Here is a 22,257-nt window from a genome sequence, read left to right as displayed (position 1 = left end):
CACTCGAAAGTTCACGCCTTGAATAAATCTTGGGTTGGTCTTAAAGGTCCTCCTGGACTTTAGACGGGGCATCAGCGCTTGGATTTTCATTGCATTGATACCGCTTTGTTGTTTGGCACGCGCGATTGGAGGTGATCAAATGAAGCCCGACCGGCTCCGGGTGGCCGCTGTTTATTGCCCGGAATGAGCGAAGGAGACTGAACCCCCCTCGCCGAAGGGCGAGCCCCCTGCTGCTCCCCGAGGGGAGGCCCACCAGGTGCGGAGGAGCGACAGAATCCCTTCCTAAGCGGCCCCGCACGGATGCGCAATTCGCGCCAGCCCCGCATTCTCGCAGCGTGCAAACGAGAACCGGAAATGAAGAGACGGCGTGCAGCGCCTCTCGTTGTCTCGTCTTTATTTCGCACGGCAGCCCCACGTACGGGCCATCCTCCAGGTTTTCTCGGTCGCTCAGGTGATGACGCCGGTTCATAGAGCAAGGTGCAGCTCCCGCCCCTTCTGTGTTAACCCCTTCGCTCCTGGAGCTAAATTCACTCCAGGCCAGAACCGTCTTCCTAGTCAGGGCTTCCTTCTTTCAAAATCTATCAGTAGATGTGGATGTAATCATGAAACCCTTCTTTTTTAAAACAAAGTTTATTCTAACAAAAGCTATCAGCACTTGTAAGATGTATTTGCAGGTTACTTTAAATTAATTTGGTCTTTTTTTTTAAAAGTGCAGTAGGTACTGTAGCTGTCATCTCTTAAAGATACATAAGCAGTATTACAAGGCACCAAAGGATTGGGCACTTAGTATTTTATAAAGGTCCTGGAGCAGCTGCATCCTGTACACAAAGGCCCAATTTGTATATTGCTTCAGAGTAATCATGGTGCTTCCATCTGATGCACATAATCTCTTTGCAAATGGACCTTAAAAACATTGCGTTATTACAAACATTTCCTTTTCATCCTAGTTTTTCTATATTCCATTAGTATTAGAGAAGATCCTGAGGGACTGCACATTACATTGAAATGTGTATCATTAAAGCCTTCATTTCAAAACAGCAGGGCCAATTTTGGGCAGAGAACAGCAGGGGGTGGTGGTGGTGGGATATAGAGGTGAACCCTCCCTACATCTGCTGTTGCTTTTCTCATTGGTCAGTTCCAGGACTATGTTTGCCCTACCTCCATTGCTGTGGAGAAACACACATTGATTACCTACACTTGTTGAGTAATGTTCTGGTCTTATTGCGTGGGCCCAGTGCTGTAGAGCAGGGGTAGTCAACCTGTGGTCCTCCAGATGTTCATGGACTACAATTCCCATGAGCCCCTGCCAGCAAATGCTGGCTGGGGCTCATGGGAATTGTAGTCCATGAACATCTGGAGGACTACAGGTTGACTACCCCTGCTGTAGAGGATTCACAGCTGTACGGGTGTTGTCTGCAACCAAACTGGCTTGCTTGAAAAGCCAGGGCTTAAGCGCATTCTCTGTCTGGAACAGGGCAAGGGTTGGCATCAAGTCCTTCCACCCTGTTGCACAGGACAGGGGTGCTGTCCAGTTCTGCACATCACAGGCCTCTGAAAGGTCCAGAAGCCTTGGTCGGTGGTGGTGGGAGAGTTCAGGCAAAGATAAGCTGCCCCTCTGCAGTGTGTCCAATGCAAAAAGAGGGCTCAGTTTCTTCTCCTTTTTGCTGGCTCTTGAAGAACAGCAGCAAGCGAGTTCCAACTGCTGCAGTCATTCCCTTGCAAGCCGCAGGTCTGTACAAGGCAGCAGCACTGCTGGAGGCATGTTGATCCACGTGCCTCCAGCTGCACCCTCCTCCAGGACCGTTCTAGTTCCTAATGCTTCTCCCGGGGAGTGGAGGGGACGAGGGATCCGAAGCCAGGGGTCTCTGCAAAGCAAGGGCAACACTGTCTGCTCGGACACTCCAGCTGAAATGTGCAGCTCAAATGTCAACATAGGATTTAGGCTCAAATCTCTACTCGGACTGAAGACTCATTTAGGAGGCCTTGGGCCAGCCACTCTCAGAAAGAATACACACAGCTGCCAACCGGACACGCTAAAGGGAGTGTATGCTTTGTGCACCAGAAATGTATTAATTCCCACTCAGGCAATCAGAAACCTGGGCCAAGAAAGGCCAGATTGTGCAACCCAAATTGCATAAGATAAGCCCTTAGAGTCAAGTGCGTTTGTTGTGAGCAGTATAGTGGGTCGAGAAATAAAGCAATACTTTGCTCTGCCATTTTTACCAGAATTAGTTCCAGTTTCTAGTCCTGGGAAACAGAGAAGAGTGAGGCCAGGCAGGCATCACAGAGCTCCCCCTGAAATGCTTATTCAGTTTTCCTTCTGGTTTCCCAGACTGCAACACATGTTGCCCACACATATACCTGTCCTCACAGTCATAAGGGCTAGGAACTTGATCCTTTTTAAAAATAACAGCGATGCTTCTTTGGAAAACGAATTCTACATATCCTGCCAAGCCCATGCCTTGTTTTCTAGCAGTAGGAGGAACTTTGCTAAAGATCATTTCAGTACCTAAGTACTGCTAAAGATCATTTCAGGCTTTACCTAAGCATGGAAATACAACTGCACATCACTGAAGCTGGAACAGCCTTTGAGATTTTTGGAGAAGCTGCATCAGGAGTGGATGATCTGGGGAACCAGATCTCCAACTGCCCTGAGATGTGAGGCCCTTGAGATAAACAACCCTTGACGTTGCCAGGCAACCAGAATGACTTCCTTCTCCTCATTTCCCAGCAGCCTCACAGGGGGAGGAGCCTAGGGCGCAAGCTGTCAATTGGCTGCAGGGAATCCACGCCCTACCCAGGTCCACTTCTTTCCATGTGCCAGACCTAGGGTCACCCCCAGGCCACCGTTTCCTTTTACCATGCAGGGGAATCTGGTTTCTGACTCTGTCGCCTCCGGATTCCTGCAAATGCCCGTGGATTTGTCCTTGGCGAGGCACCTGCCAGGAAAGACAGGGGGGGAACAATGACAAATCTCCACAGCGCTGTAATTATTTAAAGCTTAGGAGGTTCGTCTGCGCCAGGACACACTCACAGCTCCAGCTCAGCTTCCGCCTTCGTCCGGAACTTGTGGGACAGTTTAGAGGCCCTCTCGTCCGTCCAGCAGGATACATTCCTCCGAATGGCCCGCAGTTCCTTGTCCTTCTCCCGAAGTTGCTTGCGCAGCGCATGCGTTTCCTCCATGCTCTTCTCCACCCAACTGCGCTGGAGTGCAGCAATGTCTGCCAAGTGCTCCTGTGGCATAGCATGGCGTGGTCAGGCTTATGGTGCTGGCCATAAGTCTTTACCAAATGTAACAAGCATGGGCCCATTAAAAACACAACAATGTTATAATAATGGATTAATGATTAGAAACAGCGGTTATGATAAAATACAACAAATAGGATACATTTCCAGATATCAGGGCGTCACCCCAACACTGTCGAACGAATCCTTCTGGCGGCTGTAGAGGTACCCACTGAATCAGCAGATCCATCCTTTAATTTATTTTAAACATTTATATCCTGCCTTCTTGGCTCAGAGGCACCCACGAGGGAGGGCTTGCCTTCAACCAGGGCTCAGTCCCAGCATGTGCGATGATTAATGTCCAGGGACCATATCCAAAAAGATTCTGATGGAGCTTCCCTTCGCCTGCCGCCTACCCAGTGAATTCTCCAGGACTGTTGGTTGACATTTCAGCATCGGGAGCTAAGCCCAAGTGGCAGGAAACCACTCTCCCCGTCAGGATGAGACACCCAGCAGAAGTGAGATCACTCTAGGGGTGTGTGGGTGTGTGCAAACTGCTTTCTGGGAGTCGGAGGTAGGGTGTGTGTTGTCAGCGCAGAGGGGCGCCTGTTTCCCTCCTCTGCTTGTGTTCCTTTTGTATATCTGTGAATGAATCAAATATACAGAAAGACACTGTGGGGTTCCAGAGCTGTCTTATCGAAATGGAGGAACCAAGCCTGGAGAGAAGATGAGAGAATATTTTTTTCTTTGTATTCCACATTTTGCTCCATGAAGGAATCTCAAAGCAGCTTCTAATTGCCTTCCCTTCTTCTCCCCACAACAGACACCTTCTGAGATGGGTGTAGCTGACAGAGCTCTGAGAGAACTGGCTGCATGTAGAAGAGGAGTAGAGAATCAAACCTGATTCTCCAGATTAGAGGCTACCACTTTTAACTACTGCACTAATTTACTACTACACTCTCTTGTGCTACCACTGGAGCCTTTTATTGCTCAGGGGAGTGGGGAGCATTAAAATGGATGGAAATGCCTCTGAACAGGTACAGAGTGCATTTCCCTCTCTTCTGCATAATGACAAGGAGTCATCACACATAACAGACTGAGGGGAGGTCTAGATCAGAGCTCAGTTTTTCCAAGAATAAGTCCTAGTAAGCATTAGAGCCTCTTGTGGCGCAGGGTGGTAAGGCAGCCGACATGCTGTCTGAAGCTCTGCCCATGAGGCTGGGAGTTCGATCCCAGCAAGGGCCTTTCAAGGCGAGTGAGACGCACAGGTGGTTTGCCATAGCCTCGCTCTGCAGAGCTGTCCGTGGAGATCTCCCCTCCAAGTGCTGACCCCACATAGCTTCCAAGAGCTGATGAGATCAGGCTACACCATGTGACCTTCCCCCACCCAAACCTGTAGGCAGATACTCCTTTAAACCTAACTGGGGAGACTGCTTAAAAGACAGATGAACGAATTAAAGATGCAAAAGTAAAATGCTGTTTGATTTATAATTGGAAGTCCGGGCTGCAAAAAACATGGGGGGGGAATTCACCTGGACCATGAGATCCTTCAGAGCTTCTAGATTCCACTGACCCTCCAGGCGAAGCTGCTCCTGTTGCTGCTTCAACTGCTGCTCCTGAAGCAGTAGGAAAAAAACACGACTGTCTGTCTGTGCAATTAGAGATCACCAGCAACATCAACCGCCGTTCACTGGACAGCCGCCTCCATCCAGCAGGCAGAATCTGCATTGGGCCAGGAGTCGGCTGCTTGCCTCCGCTCACCTTCTCCCTCTGGACCTGAAGGAGGCTGTGCTTCAGTGACTCCGTCTCCTGCTTCAGCTCCCTGAGGTATTGCTGAATGGCTTCCCGCACTTCTTGCAAGGCTTGGAGCACTTGGCTGGGGAAGGGGAGAGCCGAGTTCCTTGAGAGAGGCAGGTGGAAATCTGAGCATGAATGGAACTGCACCTCCACCACAAAAGCTAGCTCAGGAATGTCTCTCGAAAGTCTCTAAGGGACACAGTGGGAGAACCCCTGCTTTGCTCCCAGAAAGTTGCAGGTTCAGTCCCTTGTCATCTGGAGCTTAAACAACCTTTTTTCATTTGTCTCGCTGCTGTCTACTGAGTCTGGCAATAGTAGGTCCACTATGGCCAGACACAGTAGGCAGCAGTGAACCAGATGGATCAGTGGCCTGACTATATTTCACCAAGGCAACTTCATCGGTTCATCACGCTCCAGCACCAACAACCAGCTATGCTTTCTGTAGCACTTAGAACATAAGCGTTGCAGATCCCTATAGCCCTGTGGTTCCCAACCTTCCTAATGCCACGACCCTTTAATACAGTTCCTCATGTTGTGGTGACCCCCAACCATAAAATTATGCCAGTGTTCTTTCACAGAAATTAAACCGAAACTGACCAATGGTGTGAAGATCCATTGTTCATGATTGCATATAATTTTTTTTTCTGGGATTTCTCGGTTCAGTTCTGCCTCTTGTTCCACCATGCCGATCTCGCTCTTTTCCGCTGCTCCAGACAGATGAATGCTCTGCCTTGATCTACCCCGCAAGGCTGTTGTGTGGATGAAATGGAAGAGGAGCGATATCGGCCACTTTGGGACCCTCTTGGAGAGAAGGGCGGTACGAACAGTAGCGAAAACCAATGATTTAGAAGAACAAAAATTGAGTCCAGGGGCACCTTTAAGACCTGGTTGAGAACCACGGCTATAGCCCAACAGAGAGGGTGAATAGAGAAAAACAGAGCCCAAAAGGTCCTCATTGGGAAAGGCCGAGAGAGGATTTCTGGAGCTTTGTGCAGACACGAAGGGATGGGACAATGAAGGAGGCACAGTACTGGGAAAAGGAAACTGGGGGGGGGGGGGGATGACAAGCCATTTCCTTCCTTCTAACAGTAACGCCACTAGAGGGAGCTACACAGCTGCACTGTACATCTGGCACCAACACAATAACCCCAATCTGCATTTCAGTAAGGGTACCCGTGCAACTTCCGGGAGAGGCTGGACATGCCAGCTTGCTTGGGAAGCAGGTCCTGCAACTGTTGGCAGGCCAAAGCAACCTCCCTGGCCAGGGAGCCTTCTGTCCATTCCGTGTGCGTCTGGTTCCCCTGCCCACAGGAGGAGACCCCTCTCTGCTCAGCCTGCAGAAGCCTCGGATCCGGTTCCCTCTGCCGCACGCTTGCTCTCATCTGGCGTGTTTCTTGGACTCTCTCCTAGGGAAAGAGGGAGAAGAGATCCTACAAATGGCTCAGTTGTGTGACCAGGGACAACTGGAGAAATGGACGGTCCTTCAGAAACAACATCCCTTGTGGATTTGGGCATACCGGCACAGGAAGCCACCTTCTGCAAGGTCAAAACATCCGGCTTGCAGAGCTTAGTAATGCCTCTTCTGACCTACAGTGGCCCTCCAGACTCTTGGGCAGGAGAGGGCTTTCCTAGCACCACTGCTGCTGTCTCCTTTAACTGGAGATTGGACTTGGGACCTACTCCCTGCACAGCGGATGCCCTGCCTCCGGACCACTGCCCATTAACAGGAGGGAACCCTGCATCCCTTCCTCCTCACCTCCTCCAGCTCCTTTCGCAGCTGGCTCAGTGCCTGACCTTTCTCCTCTTGCAGAAGTGCCCGGAGCTCTTTTAAGGCTGTGCTCTTCTCCCCTCGAAGCAGTTGAGCCTGTGTCTCCAGCTCTTGGATTCTCTATGACAGAGAATGAGGAAGCACAAAGCAGGACCTCTTCTGAAGGTCAGGAGGTACAGGGTGGGGAGCCCAGGAGCAGACATTCCCACAGATATCCCGGACCAAACCCATGTTTGGCTTTCAAAGTCAACGTCAAGAGTTTTAACTGGGTTGGCACTTTTCTCCTGTCAGAGATACGTACTTTGTGGAGGTCGTCTGTTTTGGCCTGGAAAGCAAGGCACCTCCTCCTCTCCTTCTCCAAGGCTTCCTGGAGCTTTGCCTGCATCTTCCGGCACTTTTCCTCCAGTGTCTCCCGCTGCATCTGCAGAGACGCCTTAGTGTCGGCTTCCCATTTCTTTTGCTCCTCGAGTAACAAGTTCTGCATCTGAAACCGGGGGCAACTGAAATTAGCAGACTGGCCAAGAAGCAGGATAGTAAATAATAGGAGAGCTCCTCTTCACCAAACAGCAACAGTTTGAATTTTCACTGCCTCTGGGAAAATGACTAGGATTTTATTTATTTGTTTAGATTTCTAGGCTGCCCCACTTCAAAAAGGCCTTGGAGTGTCTTACATAAAAACTTTACAATAGGGGCCTGTGGGCCTATTCCTATTTCCCCCCCCAAAAAAAAAATAATAACACTCAATCTGTACATTTGTAAGGAAAGGTTCTGAGGATAAGAAGAGAAAAAGATCATATGTCACGTTCTGTCCATAACATGCAAACTGCAGGCTCCTTTCTCCTTTAAATTTCTGGCAGTAGAGCTGAGCTGGGCAAATGGAACCACATAGCCATGGAGGCAAATGAAGAAAAAAAGCTAGTTATTTTATATCCTACTTTTCACTACCTGCAGGAGTCTCAAAGTGGCTTACAAACACCTTTCCCTTCCCCTCCCCACAAAATACACCCTGTGAGGTAGATGGGGCTGACAGGGCTCTGAGAGAACTGCTCTGCAAGTACAGACCTAAGAGAACATGACTGGCTGCACATGGAGGAGTGGGGAATCAAACCTGGCTCTCCAGATTAGAGGCCACTGCTCTTAACTACTACACCACACTGGCTCTCTAAAGGCCGTACATGTCCCAAGTTGGTATTGTTTGGACAGTTCCAGCCATTTCAAAGACACTGCTTAGGAAAAAGCCGTAGGAATTTCCAATTGCCCTACCATCTCCTTGGCATCCTGCTTCAGCTTCCTTGCCTGCTGCTGCATGGCCTTTCGCTCCTTGACAAGTTCTGCATCTCGGTCCTGAGTGGGAAGGGGAACCACACTGAATGAAACATCCCAGTGACCACATTTCCCTGCAGTTTATGTGCCCTGTGAACCTGGGCAAGATCGATCATTCATTCATTCATTCATTCATTCATTCATTCATTCATTCATTCATTCCAATTACTGGAAGGGCTGGCAGAAATGCTCTTACTGTCCCTCAAGTGGAATGACATTGGCTGATATTCCTACTCTACTTTTCTCCCCAATGGCCACCTGAAGAGGCCTATGACATTGTTCTCCCTTTCCATTTTGTCCTAGCAACCACCAATCCATGAGGCAGCTTAGGATGAGAGAGACTGGCCCCAGGTCCCCCAGTGGGAGTCCATGTCGGAGTCCATGTGGGAACAAAAGAAGAAGAGCTACTTTTTTGTATCCTGTTTTTCACTGCAAACACCTTTTCCCTTCCCATAGCAGACACCCTGTGAGGTGGGTGGGGCTGAGAAAGCTCTGAGAGAATTGTGACTAGATCAAGGTCACCCAGTTGGATGCACGTGGAGGAGGAGCGGGGAATCACACCCGGCTCTCCAGATTAGAGGCTGGTGGTCTTTAACCACTAAAGTCCTTGGAGGGAGCCACAAAAGCAGCACTACAATATTTAATTGCTACCACCAATGGGAGTGAATTTTGTGCTTCAGAACATCAAAGGGAACAACCTGTAAGGTCTTGTGGAGGTTCTCCAGTTCCTTCCAGAAGGCGGCTGCTTGCTTTCGGAGAGCTTCTGTCTTTGCCTGCTCTGTTTTTTCAGTCACCTGAGAAGGGGAAAGGAGCAGTTGGTTAGAACAGGTAGGACACCATCCCTCCTTGAGCCAGTGAATGAGACACGCCCAGATGCAGGGATGTCTTGGAAAGGAGACAGCTGGGTTAACGATACGCACGTTGGCAGAACATCACATGATATCAATGCTTCCAGATGTCTGGAGGAGACCGCCCTGAGCCTCAGGGGAAGGCGGTATACAAATTTAATAAATATACAATTTATATATTATAAATATATAATATATAAAACCCAATTTGGAATCCAGAAAACATAACTCAATGTTATTAAGAAAGCAAGTTCCAAATTTAATGGCTGCACAGAAGAATGTGGAAAGTTCTCTGTCTATGAAAAACCTTCCCCAGTCCCCAGAGTCATTTGAAACCCTGAGACAGTGGCAGTGTTTAGCAGAGAAATATGTAGTTTAAATAAATTTATTCTGAGATAAATTTATTTGGGGAAGAATTTGGTTGCAGACCGTAAGGACATCTGGCGGAATGGGAGTTTTTGGGGCGTACCTCTTGCACCAACCGCTGTTTCTCCTCTTGCAGCTGAACCAATTCCCTCTCCTGCAAACAGAAAGGAAAGATGATTCAGTAGGGCCGTTGCTTCAAATACACCCTGCCTCTCTTCCACCTCAGAATCAAGGGGCCCTGCACACGGAGGATTCTCAGGAAGTCTCCCACACGGATGCTGATCAGACTGGGATCGGCGTATGAGGAAAGGTTGAGGGAGCTTAATCTGTTTAGCCTGGACAGATGACTCAGAGGTGATATGATAATCATCTTCAAATACTTGAAGGGCTGTCATATAAGATGGAGCAAAAATATTTTCTGTTGCCCCTGAGAGTCACACCAGAACCAATAGGTTGAAATTAATTCAAAAGAATTATTAGAACGGTTCCTCAGTGGAACAGGCTTCCTCGGGAGGTGGTGAGTTCTCCTTCTTTGGAAGTTTTAAAGCAGAGGCTAGATAGCCATCGGACAGAAATGCTGATTAGGCAGATTGTGAGGAAGAGATGGGCCAGTGTTTGTCTCTTGTGGTCCTTCTTTGCAAACCCAGGGATGGTAGGTGAATTTCTTCTAAGCCAGGCTGGATTCTGGAGATTTTTGGTGGTGGGGTGGATCACTTTGGCATGAAATTGGGGTCACCATGGGTGGGCAGGTAGTTAAGAGTGCTTGCATTGTGCAGAGGGTTGGACTAGATGCCCCTCAAGGCCCCTTCCAACTCTTATGATTCTATGTTGATCTTTCCAATACGTGTTGGGAAGGGCTCCTACCTTCTCCTGTATGGCCTCCCCACGCAGCTTCGCCACCTGACGCTTGTGTTCCTGTTTCAGGTTCTCCATCGCAGATTCCCAGCCCTCCTTCTCAGCCTCCAGAGCAGAGACGACCTGGTGCATTCTGAACATCTCCAGCTCCTTTTCGGACAGGATTTCCTGCAGTGCCACGATCCTCGGCTCCAGCTGCTGGGTTCGCCTGTCCAACTCGCTGGTGGCTCGAAACTCCTGTGCTTGGAGCAAACAGGGCCCATGCTAGGAAAGCCACTCAGGTGAGCATTGGAGCAAGGAGCTCTCGAGAGCTGATGACCTTTCAGCCACAAAGCTACCATCTACTAGTCAGATCCAATTTCACCTCTGCCACAAACGCAGTGGGCATCCTTAGTTCACTGTCTTCTCCCATAGTTCTCAGCATCACATAGAACTACAGCACAGGGACAGTAATACTGCCTAAACTACCGAGGATGTTGCAGAGATCCCTGAGATAAACTACGTGATGCTCTTTGACATGCTACAGAGAAAGAGACTTGGCCTCGTCGCCTGCATCCAGGGTCTCTAGGCAGACCAACTCTGGCAGGCGATTTCTAAGAGAATCCTCAGGTACCTCCTCTTTGCATTACAGAGATCCAGTGGAACTTCGTAATTTTTATTTATTTATACTTTAGCCTTCTCTCCTGCCCGGGGTCACCAGCTTGTGGCGGCTTACAGCATACAATAAAAACAAACCTACAATAAAATCAGCAACATTAAAACCACCCATAAAATAACCCAGCTGCAGCAGCATACAGAGTTGTTGTTGTTGTTGTTATTGTTGTTGTTATTTAAATTATTACCCGCCACTCCCAAGCAGGCTCGTGGCGGGCTGCAGATGCCCAGTTAAAACCCCCATTAAAGCCCTATTAAAACGGACAAAAAAACACAAATACAGTGGACCAACAACATGGCGGAAGGGAGAGGAGTCAAGCGGCAACTATTACAGGCAGCCCCCTACTCAAAGCAGAATCACTGCCTGAGCCAAAGCATCTGTAACCAAGCTACTGTTTCGAGTCGGTTTACAAATCCAGCACAGTATAGCGACAAAAAGAAATGCACTCCCCGAAATTTCTTTTCTTTACAGATCCATGCCCATGTAACAGAAAACACTGAACTGCTCTTATGGCCAAAGCAAAATATTGCATGGGAGGGGTGCCGGTGCCTTCTTCAAGTGGTCACGTCCTCAAACTGGGGGGCAGGGAATACCTTTTCCTCTCGGAGGATCTTGTGCAGTGTTGCGTCGGCCTCCCGAATCAGGGACTTCTTCTGCAACAATTTCTCTTCTTCCAGTATCAAGTCCTGCTTAACAAAACCCAAACTCTCACTACTTTGTCCTTCCGCAGAGTACTCCATAGGTCACGCTCCTGATCTCAGTGCCCATTTTGTGAAAGGGCAGAAAACGGGCAAGGGGGAGGGGAGCCTACCCGTAGCATTTCAATAGGAAGTATTCAGCCTACGTACGTTCTCAGTAACCTTTCCAGTCATCTTGGAAGGCTGCAGACAGGTGCCTGCAGAAAGGCGAGCAGGTGCAGGGGGCATTGATTTGGCAGTGGGACGAGCTCTGCTCTGGCATGGACGCAATGCCCGCTTTGAAGGGAAAGCAGATGGAGGCACAAAGAGGGAAAGGTGACACGCAGGCTGTGGGCTTTGTTTGTGGTTGTTCCCCCTCCCTGCCCCCCAATCACCTGGTGTGATAAAGCACAGCTCTGTGTTTTATGCACCAGCAGAGAGCAGCAAAAGGGCAAGCAAGACGATCAAGGACTGGCATTTCTTCCCTGCAAGGAAAAACTAAAGGCTTTGAAGCTTCTTGTTTGGAAGGGGCCTTGAGGGGCAGGAAACGGGCAGCATTTCTTATCATTCACTGCATAGCAATCAGGTGTCTGGAAGGACCTTGCTAGGTTTCGTAAAGACACAGAGATTTTTCTTAACGACAGAGTAAGAACAAATGCAAATGCTCTACAGAAATAGGAGAAAGAGGCAGGGTCCCTGCATCCATGCACGGGACTTTGCGAGGTTTGAATGTGATTGCTATGGGAATCATCCAGAGGAAGAACCAATCTGACCCACGGGTGCAGGAGTAGACAGAGGTTCAGGCCTCTTCCCACCCCATCCGGGACACCTCTCCCGTCCCATCCGCCTGCACAAGTGCACAAGAGAGGGGCTCTTTATGCAAAGCTGTGCTGCTGCTGGGGTTGGGAAATGTCTGGAGACTTTTGGTGCTTTTTTGGGAGCGGGTGGGATTGGGGATGGGGAGGGACCTCAGTGGAGCACAATGTTATGGAGTCCGCCTTTCAAAGCAGCCATTTTCTCCCTAAGAACTGATCTCTGTCACCTGGAGCTGAGCTGTAGAACTGAGGGACCGTGAGTCTGGCATCCCTAGCTGCTGCCCACCCCCTCAGTGTCTCAAGCTCCCCAGGCCTGTCCTACCTGTTGAAGTTTCATGATGGATCCCTCCAGGTTCACCACATCAGCAAGAAAGGCCTCTGTCAAAGGGCCTGCTCCATGCCTCACGGCACGTGAGGAGCCCTGTCCAATAAGAAGCCGTGTGAGCAATGCAGCCACATGAAGGCATAAAAACATGCAGTGGAGACCAACCATGACCATGACATTCTTCTGCACCCTGCATGATACATGCAGCGTCATCCCCCACCCCTATACGACCCCTCAGGTCCCCCTTGGATTTAAGCCGTTTTCGCCAGGGGAACTGATCTCTGTTGCCTGGAGGTGAGCTGTAAAACCAAGGGATCCCCAGGTCTCACCTGGGGACTGGCACCCCTCTCAGTACTACTGCACTATTGCAAGGAAGCTCCATCCCACACCCACCCCGTTTGTGACTGCACCTGACAGCTGCTGTGCGCTCCCCCCTCAGATCTCTTCCAGCCAGAGAGTCCTTTCGCCCTCAAAGCCCATCTTCTGTGGCTGTTGCTTTGGCGTGGCAACTCAGATTCCTCTTTCTCTTCTTCTTCCCCAATGTCTGCATCACTGGAACCCAAAGCTCTGAAAGGACACCAAAATATAGTGCATTTATATCCTGCTTTCCCCCCAATGTGGCCCCCAAGTGTGCTATATTGTCCTCTCCTCCTTTTAATCCTCCTAACGATCTGGTGAGATGGATTAGGGTAAGAAAGGGCCCACTAGGGCCCATTCCGCACAAATAGGATAATGCACTTTGGCAGCTGGATTTTCCTGTGCAGAACAGGAAAATCTACTACTTGGGAGGAAGGAGGGAGGCTATGGCCCTGATCCATGGAGGTAGGCACCACAAGGGGCCCCTGGAAGTACGGGGCCCATCGCACATGCTACATGGATCAACCAGCCCTGAGTATGACTGTTCCAAGGTCAACCAGCAAGGTTCCCTGTCTGAGTTCAAATATTTGTCTGTTCTAGATTCTGGTCTGATATTTTCACCACCATACCATGGATAACACAAGCACTCAAGTGGAAAAGCCTCTTCTTGAATTGGGAAAGCAGAGGGCAGATGAGGCTCCCACCCAAGAGAAACAGGGCGATAGGGATGTTGTGTCTGTGGACCTGCCAAAGACCAGAGCTCGAGGTCCAAGGCAGGATGGTAATCCTGCAAATGTGTGGATGGATCCCATCAGCTGGATCCAATCAATTTGAAGTGAAACTGAGCAATGTTGTGCAGGGGCAGGAATCTCCTATTGTTCCAGTCTGCATATATTTGTGGTTTTTTGAGGGGAGGGGTTCCTCAGTTCAGTTTGAGTTCTCTTGTACCTTGGAGCTGGGGTCCATAAAGGGCTGAAATGAATTTGCAGTGTCCGTGCTTCCTGAACCCACGAATTTAACAAGAAACACTTCCGTCTAGCAGACAAATGCTTGAGAATGCTTACCTCCCCAGGTTCCTCTGTAGCAAGCAGGGCTTCTTGGTACTGCAGCCTGTTTGAGGACAAGAGACACTCATGGTTCCAGGCTACTAAGCAATCCCCAGTAGGGTGCTTCTTCTTGTGTTTCGTGGTGCCTATTTTATTCCTCCCCATGACCAAGAGCTACCCCTGAATTCCCTCTACCACACTGGAGCAGGAAGCAGGGTCGGCAGCTCTGGGTTGGGAAATACCTGGAGACTTTGGGGGGGGGTGGAGCCCAGGAGTAGGCGGGATTTGGGGGGAGGGGCCTCAGTGGAGTACAGTGTTATGGAGTCCACCTTCCAAAGCAGCCATTGTTTGATGCTTTTGAAAGTTGTTTTGATGTTATAGTCTGTATAATGTTCCATGTAAGTTATATAATGTTTAGTGTAAACCGCCCAGAGGTGCAAAGAAATGGGCAGTATAGAAATCCAATATATATATATTCATTCTTCAGGGGAATCAACCCATGCCCTCCTGAGCCCCCTCCTGTGACACCCACCATAATTCCGCCCAACCCACTGAGCTATCAGTATGAGTTAATTTAATGTTTCCCACATTTTTCTACTGTTCCACGTTGCTTGTTGTTTCACTTCGTTCATTATTGTTAATCTAAGTTTTGTTCCTGTTCTGTTCTGCGTGAACTGCCCTGAGCCTTCGAGGAGGGCGGTATATAAATATAATGAATAAATAAATTAACAAATTTTAAAATAGATATAAAAAATAATTAACTCCGACCCACAATTCAGGAAACCCTTCCAGGGCCATCAAAAAATCCCCAGGGTTTCATGACTTTCTGGTTGAGAAAGCCTGCTCTAGATGCTGCTAATTTGTCAATGGGTTTTAAATTGTTTAATCTTTTATTTTGCTGTTTTGAATGACCTGTTATTCGATAAATTGTATATGTACGCTGCCCTGAGCTGGTCTCGGGAGTGCAGCATATAAATCTAATAATTAATAATAATATTAAACGATTCATACAAACAACAATGCCGTATGCTCCTACTCACATGTCGTCAGTCCTGGTCCTTCGCAATGCCTTTCGGCACAGGCATTTGTGGTCCTGGTCTGTTTCGCACTACCCTCCCTGGACAGGCCAGGAGGCTGCTGGGAATCTCCTGAGGCATTTGTCCTGCAAGCACCGGTTCTGAGCCTTGATGGAGTTGACCTCTGACTCTTGCCAGTATCAAAGGCTATCAGGGGATAGAGACCCCAAGGTGAGATGAAACCACCTCTGACCTCTCCAGGGGAAGCAAGCACAAGGCTATTTCGAGGAGCTTTAATGGGGCACAAAGAGGCAGTGCCAGACAAGCAATGACATCTCCCCTCTATGGGGCAGCTCTGTCCCACCCTCCTTGATGAGGCTTCAAGATCCAGCATGGTCTTTCTGACAGCTGCTCCTTGGGCAGTGTGGAGGGGCTGGTCAGGGCTCAATTCTTGAATGAGCAATGGGCAATTTGAGTTTTGGTGAGTGTCCTGAAGCTGCTCAAGAGAGTCCCCCAGACCATCTCTTCTCTGCTGTGGCCCCACAATGGCAGTTTCCCCAGAGATCCCCCTTTCAAAGCCCACCAACTTCTCCTCCAAGTCAAGGGGCCCGGGCAACAGGATCCTATCCCAAGTGGAACTATTCCTTTTGGTATTTGTGGTCCCTTCGGAGGACTCTTTGCAAAACGAGGAGATCTTTCCTCCAAGAGACTCCAGGCTCCTAGCCTTCTGAAGAACCAAGGATGGAGATTGTTTCAAACCCAGAGACAAAGCCCGTTCCAACTCTCCCAGTGGCTGTTGCCTGGCTGCATTCATTGAACTAGAATCTGTTGCGGTTTTGGGGTCCCCCCAAAGTTGGGAAGAGCCTACGTTCTCAGCCTGATCTCTGGCAGTGCACTCCATCAGCCCAAAGTCACAGGGCAGGATTCCACTAGCAAACACATCCTCTTCCTCCTCCGAACTCTCCAGTGGGGTCACCAGGCCCTCTTTAAATTTGTCAGCAAAATCCTCTGTGCAGACCGAGTCTGACTGGCTTTGGTTTTCTGCAGGGCCATCCAAGTCAAGGAGATGTGCCAGATGCCAGGAATATTCCTCCCACAGAGAGACCGGGTCTTTCTCTGAAGAGGTGTTGAGATTCCTGTCCACAGAGCATACGCTCAGATCTGAATGGAGGAGGAAGCAAAGAAAGGACAGTTAACTTATGTTGGAAACTAACATTCATACCTTGAAATCCTTGCAATTATCTGCTTGATGGGGGCCTCAATGTACTCAAGAAAGTAACCAGTTGCTGTGATAGAAGATCTTGTTAGATCCAGGCTGAAACTATTGATGGTCAGCCTCAAATTGTTTGTATGCTTTAACAGGATTAACTTTTGCTTATATATTCCCACTGTCATTATGGTAATTCATAGTCTGAGGAAGAGCACTTGCACTCAAAATCTCACGCCTTGAATAAATCTTTGTTGGTCTTAAAGGTGCCACTGGACTCTGATTTTTTTAATATACAGTAGTGTTCTGGTCCATCCATTCCTTGATGAGTTTGTGGGTGGGGGATCAAGAAGTTGAAGTTGGTTTTCCCATTTTATCATCACACAAGAATTCCGTGAGATAGGCTACACTCAGAGACTTGTCCAAGTCATATCAAATGACATCTGAACCTTGTTGAGCTCTGAGTTTTACCAACTCCTTTCAGAATGTATGTCCTGTAAACCTAACACTTCGTTGCCCACAAAAGCTTACGCCTTGAATAAAACTTTTATGGTCTTAAAGGTGACGCTGGACTCAAGCTTTGATATGCTTTTTCAGGCCAACACGGTGACCCACCTCAAACTGGAGACAGTAGTTTGTTAGCATCCAACATAAAAGTCTAGCATAACAGAATCTTATGATCTGTAACTCGAAAATTTGCTATTCCCTTCTTAATTTTTTTAAAAATTGTAACATTTCCAAAAGAAGGGCTCTGAAGAACTTGAAAGCTTACTTAACATTTTGGGTCATTTGGGTTGGCATTAGCACAAGGTTGGGATTTGGTTTCTTTCAGTGGAGTTTACATGGGCCAATACAGCTGCTTATAACCTTTCCCCAGAATCATCAGGCAAGCTTCATTATTTAATGACAATTTGTCCCCAAATCTTGGTCCCACTACAGCATCAATGATATGTAAATCTCAAAGTGCTCATTTGGAAGAAAATATCATGGTCCACAACTGATTGGGAGGTGGGACTGAGGTAACGTGGAACGCGGCATAGTTATGATTACCCTGCAGACTTGTGCCACGGAAAGATGATTAAGACCTGATATAATATTGACAATGCAAAAGCACTAGCCTGGAACCCAGCACAGACAGGCCCTAAGGATCTCACCTGCTGGACTGGAGCTGCCTTTGGGTCCATTACAGGAAGCCGTCTCACTGTCCCTGTGGTCCTTGATTTCTGCACTGGGTCCCCAAGTCTACAGGACAAGAGGAATAAATTGTGTGTGTAGGGGAAGGACTTTGCATTGCAGATAGGCTAAACAGCTAAAACGAATAACAGTGAGAATAGAAATAAGGAGTGCACAGGGGTAGTCAAACTGCGGCCCTCCAGATGTCCGTGGACTACAATTCCCATGAGTCCCTGCCACCATTCGCTGGCAGGGGCTCATGGGAATTGTAATCCACGGACATCTGGAGGGCCGCAGTTTGACTACTCCTGGTCGATGCCAACAGAAGACAGCGCATCCCTTGAAGATTACACTGCATATGTGGTAGAGGGACACTCTAAGCTAGTGGTTCTCAACCTTCCCAATGCCATGACCCTTTAATACAGTTCCTCCTGTTGTGGTGACCCCCAACCATAAAATGATGCCAGTGTTCTTTTATGGAAATTGAACTGAAACTGATCAATGGCGTGAAGATCCATTGTTCATGATTGTATATAGATTGTTTTTTCCCCCCGGGGTTTCTCAGTTCAGTTCTGCCTCTTGTCCTGCCAAGTTGTGCCAACACCTGGAGAGCCTGGCGGGAGACTGCGCTGTACTGGAGGCGCTGCTGGAGCAGCTGGCAGCTGAGCACAGGCGCTTGCGGAAGGAGCAGCAACAGTGGCAGCATCCCCCCTCCCCTCCGGTCAAACTGCTTGCCCTGCCATGATCCCTGTGAAAAGATCATTCGACCCCCAAAGCGGTCCCGAACCCAAGGTTGAGAACCACTGCTCTTGATAGAGGTTTCCTTCCCTTCTCCACAAAGACAACATGCTGCCTGCACCTGGAAAGGCAACATGAGCATAAGGAACTTAAACTGAGTGGGGTCTCTGGTTCATCCAGGTTAATACTTATTACCCTGGAAGGCAGGAGCTCTCCAAGATTTTTCCCAGGCCTACTTCTGGAGACCCTTACAAGTGAAGATGCTGGCCAATTTGGAACATATAGGATATTGGGCTTGTGCTCCGTCAGTGAGCTGTGGGCCCTCCCCACCACCTACCTGTAGCTGGCTGAGTTGAGCATCAATAGAGTCCAGCAGGTAATCACAGTGATCCTTGGCCTGAGGGCCTGATCTCTCAGGACAGGGAACAGGTGGCTCTTTCATCACACCTGGGGAGGCAAGAAGACCCAGCCAAGTCATAGGCAAGCTGGTCCCACAAAATAACCCAGCCTCCTAGGCAAGGTTGACTGAGTGAGTCAGATGAAATCCTGGTAGATCTGATCCCTCATGGCATCCTTAGTAGGCATTTATCCCTTACTTCTCTCCCCAGCAGGAATCCTTCCCTGGGAACTTGAATGGAAATACCTGCCAACATTCCATCTTCAGGCAGATCCTTTTAAAAACAGTCATTTGATGGATGGAGAGACAGCAATTTCCCTTAAAATCCTTGGGGAAGCCATCATCCCGAGACTCTCTACATGTGGACCAGGTACCAAGACTAATTTATTCCAGAATTCAACCCTAGTCCCCATTTTTACAACTCTGGAACACCTGATGTTATGAGTGCCTCTGAACATGTGCAGAGAGACTTTCCTTATTTATTTGTTTGTTTATATGCCATTCCTAACCTGCAATGTGGAGTTCAGGGTGGTTCATAACATTAAAAAACAAACATACAACTGAACCATAAGGGTCTTCATGAAAACAGATATGTCCCCTGGAGAGCACTTCTGTTCATCTGGGGCAAATTTATCGGCAGTCCCTGACCCCAACGGCATCTGCCTGGCCTCGACCACAGCCAAAGCCTTTTTGGTCTTGGCTTGAGCTGGGTGGAATGAGATAGTGACCTCGATGGACACATGTGGAGGATAGATTACCGTCCAAAGAACGCCACCATACACTAACTCGGGGAGGAGTGGGGGACGCAGGGAGTCTGCTAGTTTATTGACGGGATGAGGCCGCCTTCAGCTGACCAAATATGCGACACTTTCCATTGTGCCCCCCCCCAGTCTGTACTCTGCTAAGGCCCGCAAATCCTTAAACCACTCCTGACTGGATTGAGCACGCAGGTGTCGGGCTCGATCCAAGGAGCAGCCCGGGTGCTCGAGGCTCCCGGCACCACCCCGCAGTCTTCCCCCGAGCTGGGCGCTCGCGGTTTACCCGGTGGCCGCAGAGAGCGCCGCGAATGCCTTCGCCCCCTCCCTTAGTCCTCCCGTGCAAACGAGCTCTCTTCTGGAGCGGCCCGAGAGATCCAGTTGACAAGCGTGGAACGTTCCCGGCCAGGGTTGCCTAGCAGCGGAGCATCGCGGACCTCTTCGAGCGCTCCCATTGGTGAAAAGCCGGGACTGTCGCTTAGCGACTATGTGACGCGAAATGAACGCGGCGTGCAAGTGAGAGCTTTGCCGGACTTCTTGGGCCGCTCCCCCCACCCCAACCGGAGGGGTCTGGCTGGCCCCGTGGGAAGGGGAACAGCAGGGAAAGCTGAGCGTGCGATTTAAAGGGAAAGGGTTTTTGTGGGCATCTGCTCAGGGCCAGAGCAGTTATTGCAACCTCCCTTCGGACACAGCAGCCAAGGAAAGGGTACCCCTTCCCCAATGGGGCTTAACGCACTTGGCATTATCCGAGGCGTTAAGAAAGCTTTCCGTTTCCAACCTCACCCTCCTTCCTGTAATCTCTCACCTTCTGTATTGCCTCCGTACACCGAAGGGTATTTCTTTAAGTAAAGCCGTTCCCCAAGAAAGAAGAGTCCTTGCATTTATTTACAGAACACCTTCCCATCACCCCTGAGCAATATGCAGCGTTTCCCTGGCATTACATGCCCTAAATCCTTAACTGGATTACTTCCATCACAGCTGGTGCATTACAAGTAACATAAATTTCACAGCTGCTTCAAAGGAAAAAGAGCAGCAAACACCTTTAAGGAAAGCTGGGGATTCAAAGGAATTGGTACATTGTGGCAATAGGTTGTTATTCTATAACAATTACTTTTTTAAAAAAAGCACCTCAAAGCCTCCAGTTAGTATAGAAAATAGCAGCTATGGGGGCTGAAGAAAGGAAACCGGGACTGCTGAAGGCAGCTTGTAAAATGTACACCTGCTATTGCTGACAGGTTTGGCCTGTGTTCTTTCCAGAAAGACTGTACCACACAATGACTCAGAAAGAAAGTACCAAGGATGAGGAAAGCCTTGAAAATGGAAGAGTAAGGAACGTTATGTAGATGCTTCAGTAAATAAAATACCATTGAAACTGAGGATACGTATTCATAGGGTCTTTATTACTGCATATTGTCCAACTATTAGCTGCAGTGCTCACGCTTTGGTTTGCCTACAGTTTTCTCTTATTATTCTGTTAAATTCCCATCTTTTCTTTTCAACCTTCCACTTCACTTCATCATCAAGATCCTCAATTAGAGTGTGGGAGTCTAAATCTACCGTTTCAGATATAGTCCCTTTTAGTAAAGTCCTAAAATCAAAATTCAGCAGTTCCTTTCCAGGACAGGAAGCAAGAAATGGCAAGGGGGAATATTTCTTTCCTATGTTTGGCTATTTTGTGTGACTGAGTCCAGTTTATGAAAATGGCTCATTCATACCAGATGTGCACCTTGCATATGTATAGATTATACATGTAAAAGGCTATATACCACCCATCTACCAGTGGCCACCTGACCTTGCTGCCATGGTGAAAGGGTATTAAGGATGATAGCATAAATTATTTTATAAAACTTCATAAAGTACAATCCTCCCTTTAAACTGCTGAACATAACTGTACGCCTCTTCTTTTCCTTTCCTTCTAAAACAGAAAAATCAAAATAATCATTAAAAGAAGTAATCATTAACAGCCAAAAGCAGAGGTTCAGGTGGGGTGACTTGTTGGTTTGAAGCAGCAGAACAAAGTTTGAGTGTCGCGTCACCTTTAAGACCAAAAAAGTTTTATTCTGGGTATAAGCTTTCATGTGCACACAGAATGAAACTTTGTTGGTCTTAAAGATGCCACTGGTCTCAAAGTATGTATGGATAGGAATGGAAAACTGTTGTGACTCAAAACTATAGCAACATTGACCGTGCATTTGTTAGTGCAGATAACCAATGCTAAAAAAAGGAAAGGAATTCAGCACTAGAAAGAGACTCTGAACCCGAGCTCCTTCTCCATTCATTCATTCATTCATTCATTCATTCATTCATTCATTCATTCATTCATTCATTCATTCATTCATTCATTCATTCATTCATTCATTCATTCATTCATTCATTCATTCATTCATTCCCTGCCTTCCCTGGAGGCTTAGGGCAACTTACAGAATGTAAGCTTATTAGTCCACCATAAGACACCCCCCACACTCCACCCCCACCCCAAACTGTGTTGCTTCCCATGTTTCTTGGACAGAAGTAACAGATACCAGCACAGTTTAAAACTCCTGAATCCAAGTTTTTATTACTGTGTAAGCAAAGAGGGATCACTCACAATAATATCTGTTCAAAAGTATTACATTCAACAGCATTTAACAGTAAGGTGATGTTAAAATCCCCTGGTGGGAAAAATAGAAAGGCTACAAGTCACAGTTCTCATTAAGTATTGTCATAACTGGGAACCCTGTAAGAAGCTGTTGGTCGAACTGGCTGCTTCGCTGAGCAGAGTCCTCCGCTCCCCCATTGCCCCCCCAAAGTGCCAGATCTGAGCTACTTGCTTGTATAACGATTCTCCAGAAAAGAGGGGTGGAGCTGGAGGTGACATTTCAGCATATTTTCTAGCTACTTGAGTGATGATCCCACTAGAGAAAAGCTTAGATCT

At 48.3% G+C, this 22,257-nt stretch overlaps 1 protein-coding gene across 2 annotated transcripts; it reads right to left on the bottom strand.

Annotated features, from left to right (window-relative positions):
• Window positions 1-655: 655 nt before the first annotated feature.
• On the bottom strand, window positions 656-19,750 carry LOC143822528 (uncharacterized). Of its 2 annotated transcripts, XM_077307780.1 has the most exons (21): window positions 19,630-19,750; window positions 18,529-18,638; window positions 17,435-17,522; window positions 15,098-16,234; window positions 14,076-14,121; window positions 13,065-13,221; window positions 12,652-12,750; window positions 11,431-11,523; window positions 10,192-10,419; window positions 9,431-9,481; window positions 8,812-8,907; window positions 8,054-8,134; window positions 7,092-7,274; window positions 6,779-6,910; window positions 6,196-6,428; window positions 4,987-5,125; window positions 4,758-4,841; window positions 3,035-3,234; window positions 2,861-2,939; window positions 2,224-2,247; window positions 656-1,865 (listed from the first exon to the last, which is right to left on the bottom strand). In XM_077307780.1, the coding sequence occupies exons 2-20, from the start codon at window positions 18,631-18,633 to the stop codon at window positions 2,242-2,244; spliced, it is 3,237 nt and encodes a 1,078-aa protein (XP_077163895.1). In that variant the 5' UTR covers window positions 18,634-18,638; window positions 19,630-19,750; the 3' UTR covers window positions 656-1,865; window positions 2,224-2,241. The 2 variants fall into 2 exon arrangements, with proteins under 2 accessions (XP_077163895.1, XP_077163894.1); XM_077307779.1 differs by lacking the exon at window positions 2,224-2,247.
• Between the last annotated feature and the right edge of the window lie 2,507 nt (window positions 19,751-22,257).

The sequence above is a fragment of the Paroedura picta genome, chromosome 13 (assembly GCF_049243985.1).
Source record: "Paroedura picta isolate Pp20150507F chromosome 13, Ppicta_v3.0, whole genome shotgun sequence".
Taxonomy (NCBI): Eukaryota; Metazoa; Chordata; class Lepidosauria; order Squamata; family Gekkonidae; genus Paroedura; species Paroedura picta.
This window is presented reverse-complemented; position numbering and strand designations above follow the sequence as displayed.

What these genes read in the sequence shown, in the direction of transcription:
- LOC143822528 (XM_077307779.1), bottom strand. Translation starts at nt 18,633, where the DNA reads ATGAAAGAGCCACCTGTTCCCTGTCCTGAGAGATCAGGCCCTCAGGCC. An exon ending in ACCTCCACAAGACCTTACAG is followed by an intron (nt 8,135 to 8,811) that starts GTTGTTCCCTTT and finishes CTTCCCACTCAG; the next exon opens with GACCGAGATGCAGAACTTGT. An exon ending in AAACAGACGACCTCCACAAA is followed by an intron (nt 6,911 to 7,091) that starts GTACGTATCTCT and finishes TCTCTGTCATAG; the next exon opens with AGAATCCAAGAGCTGGAGAC.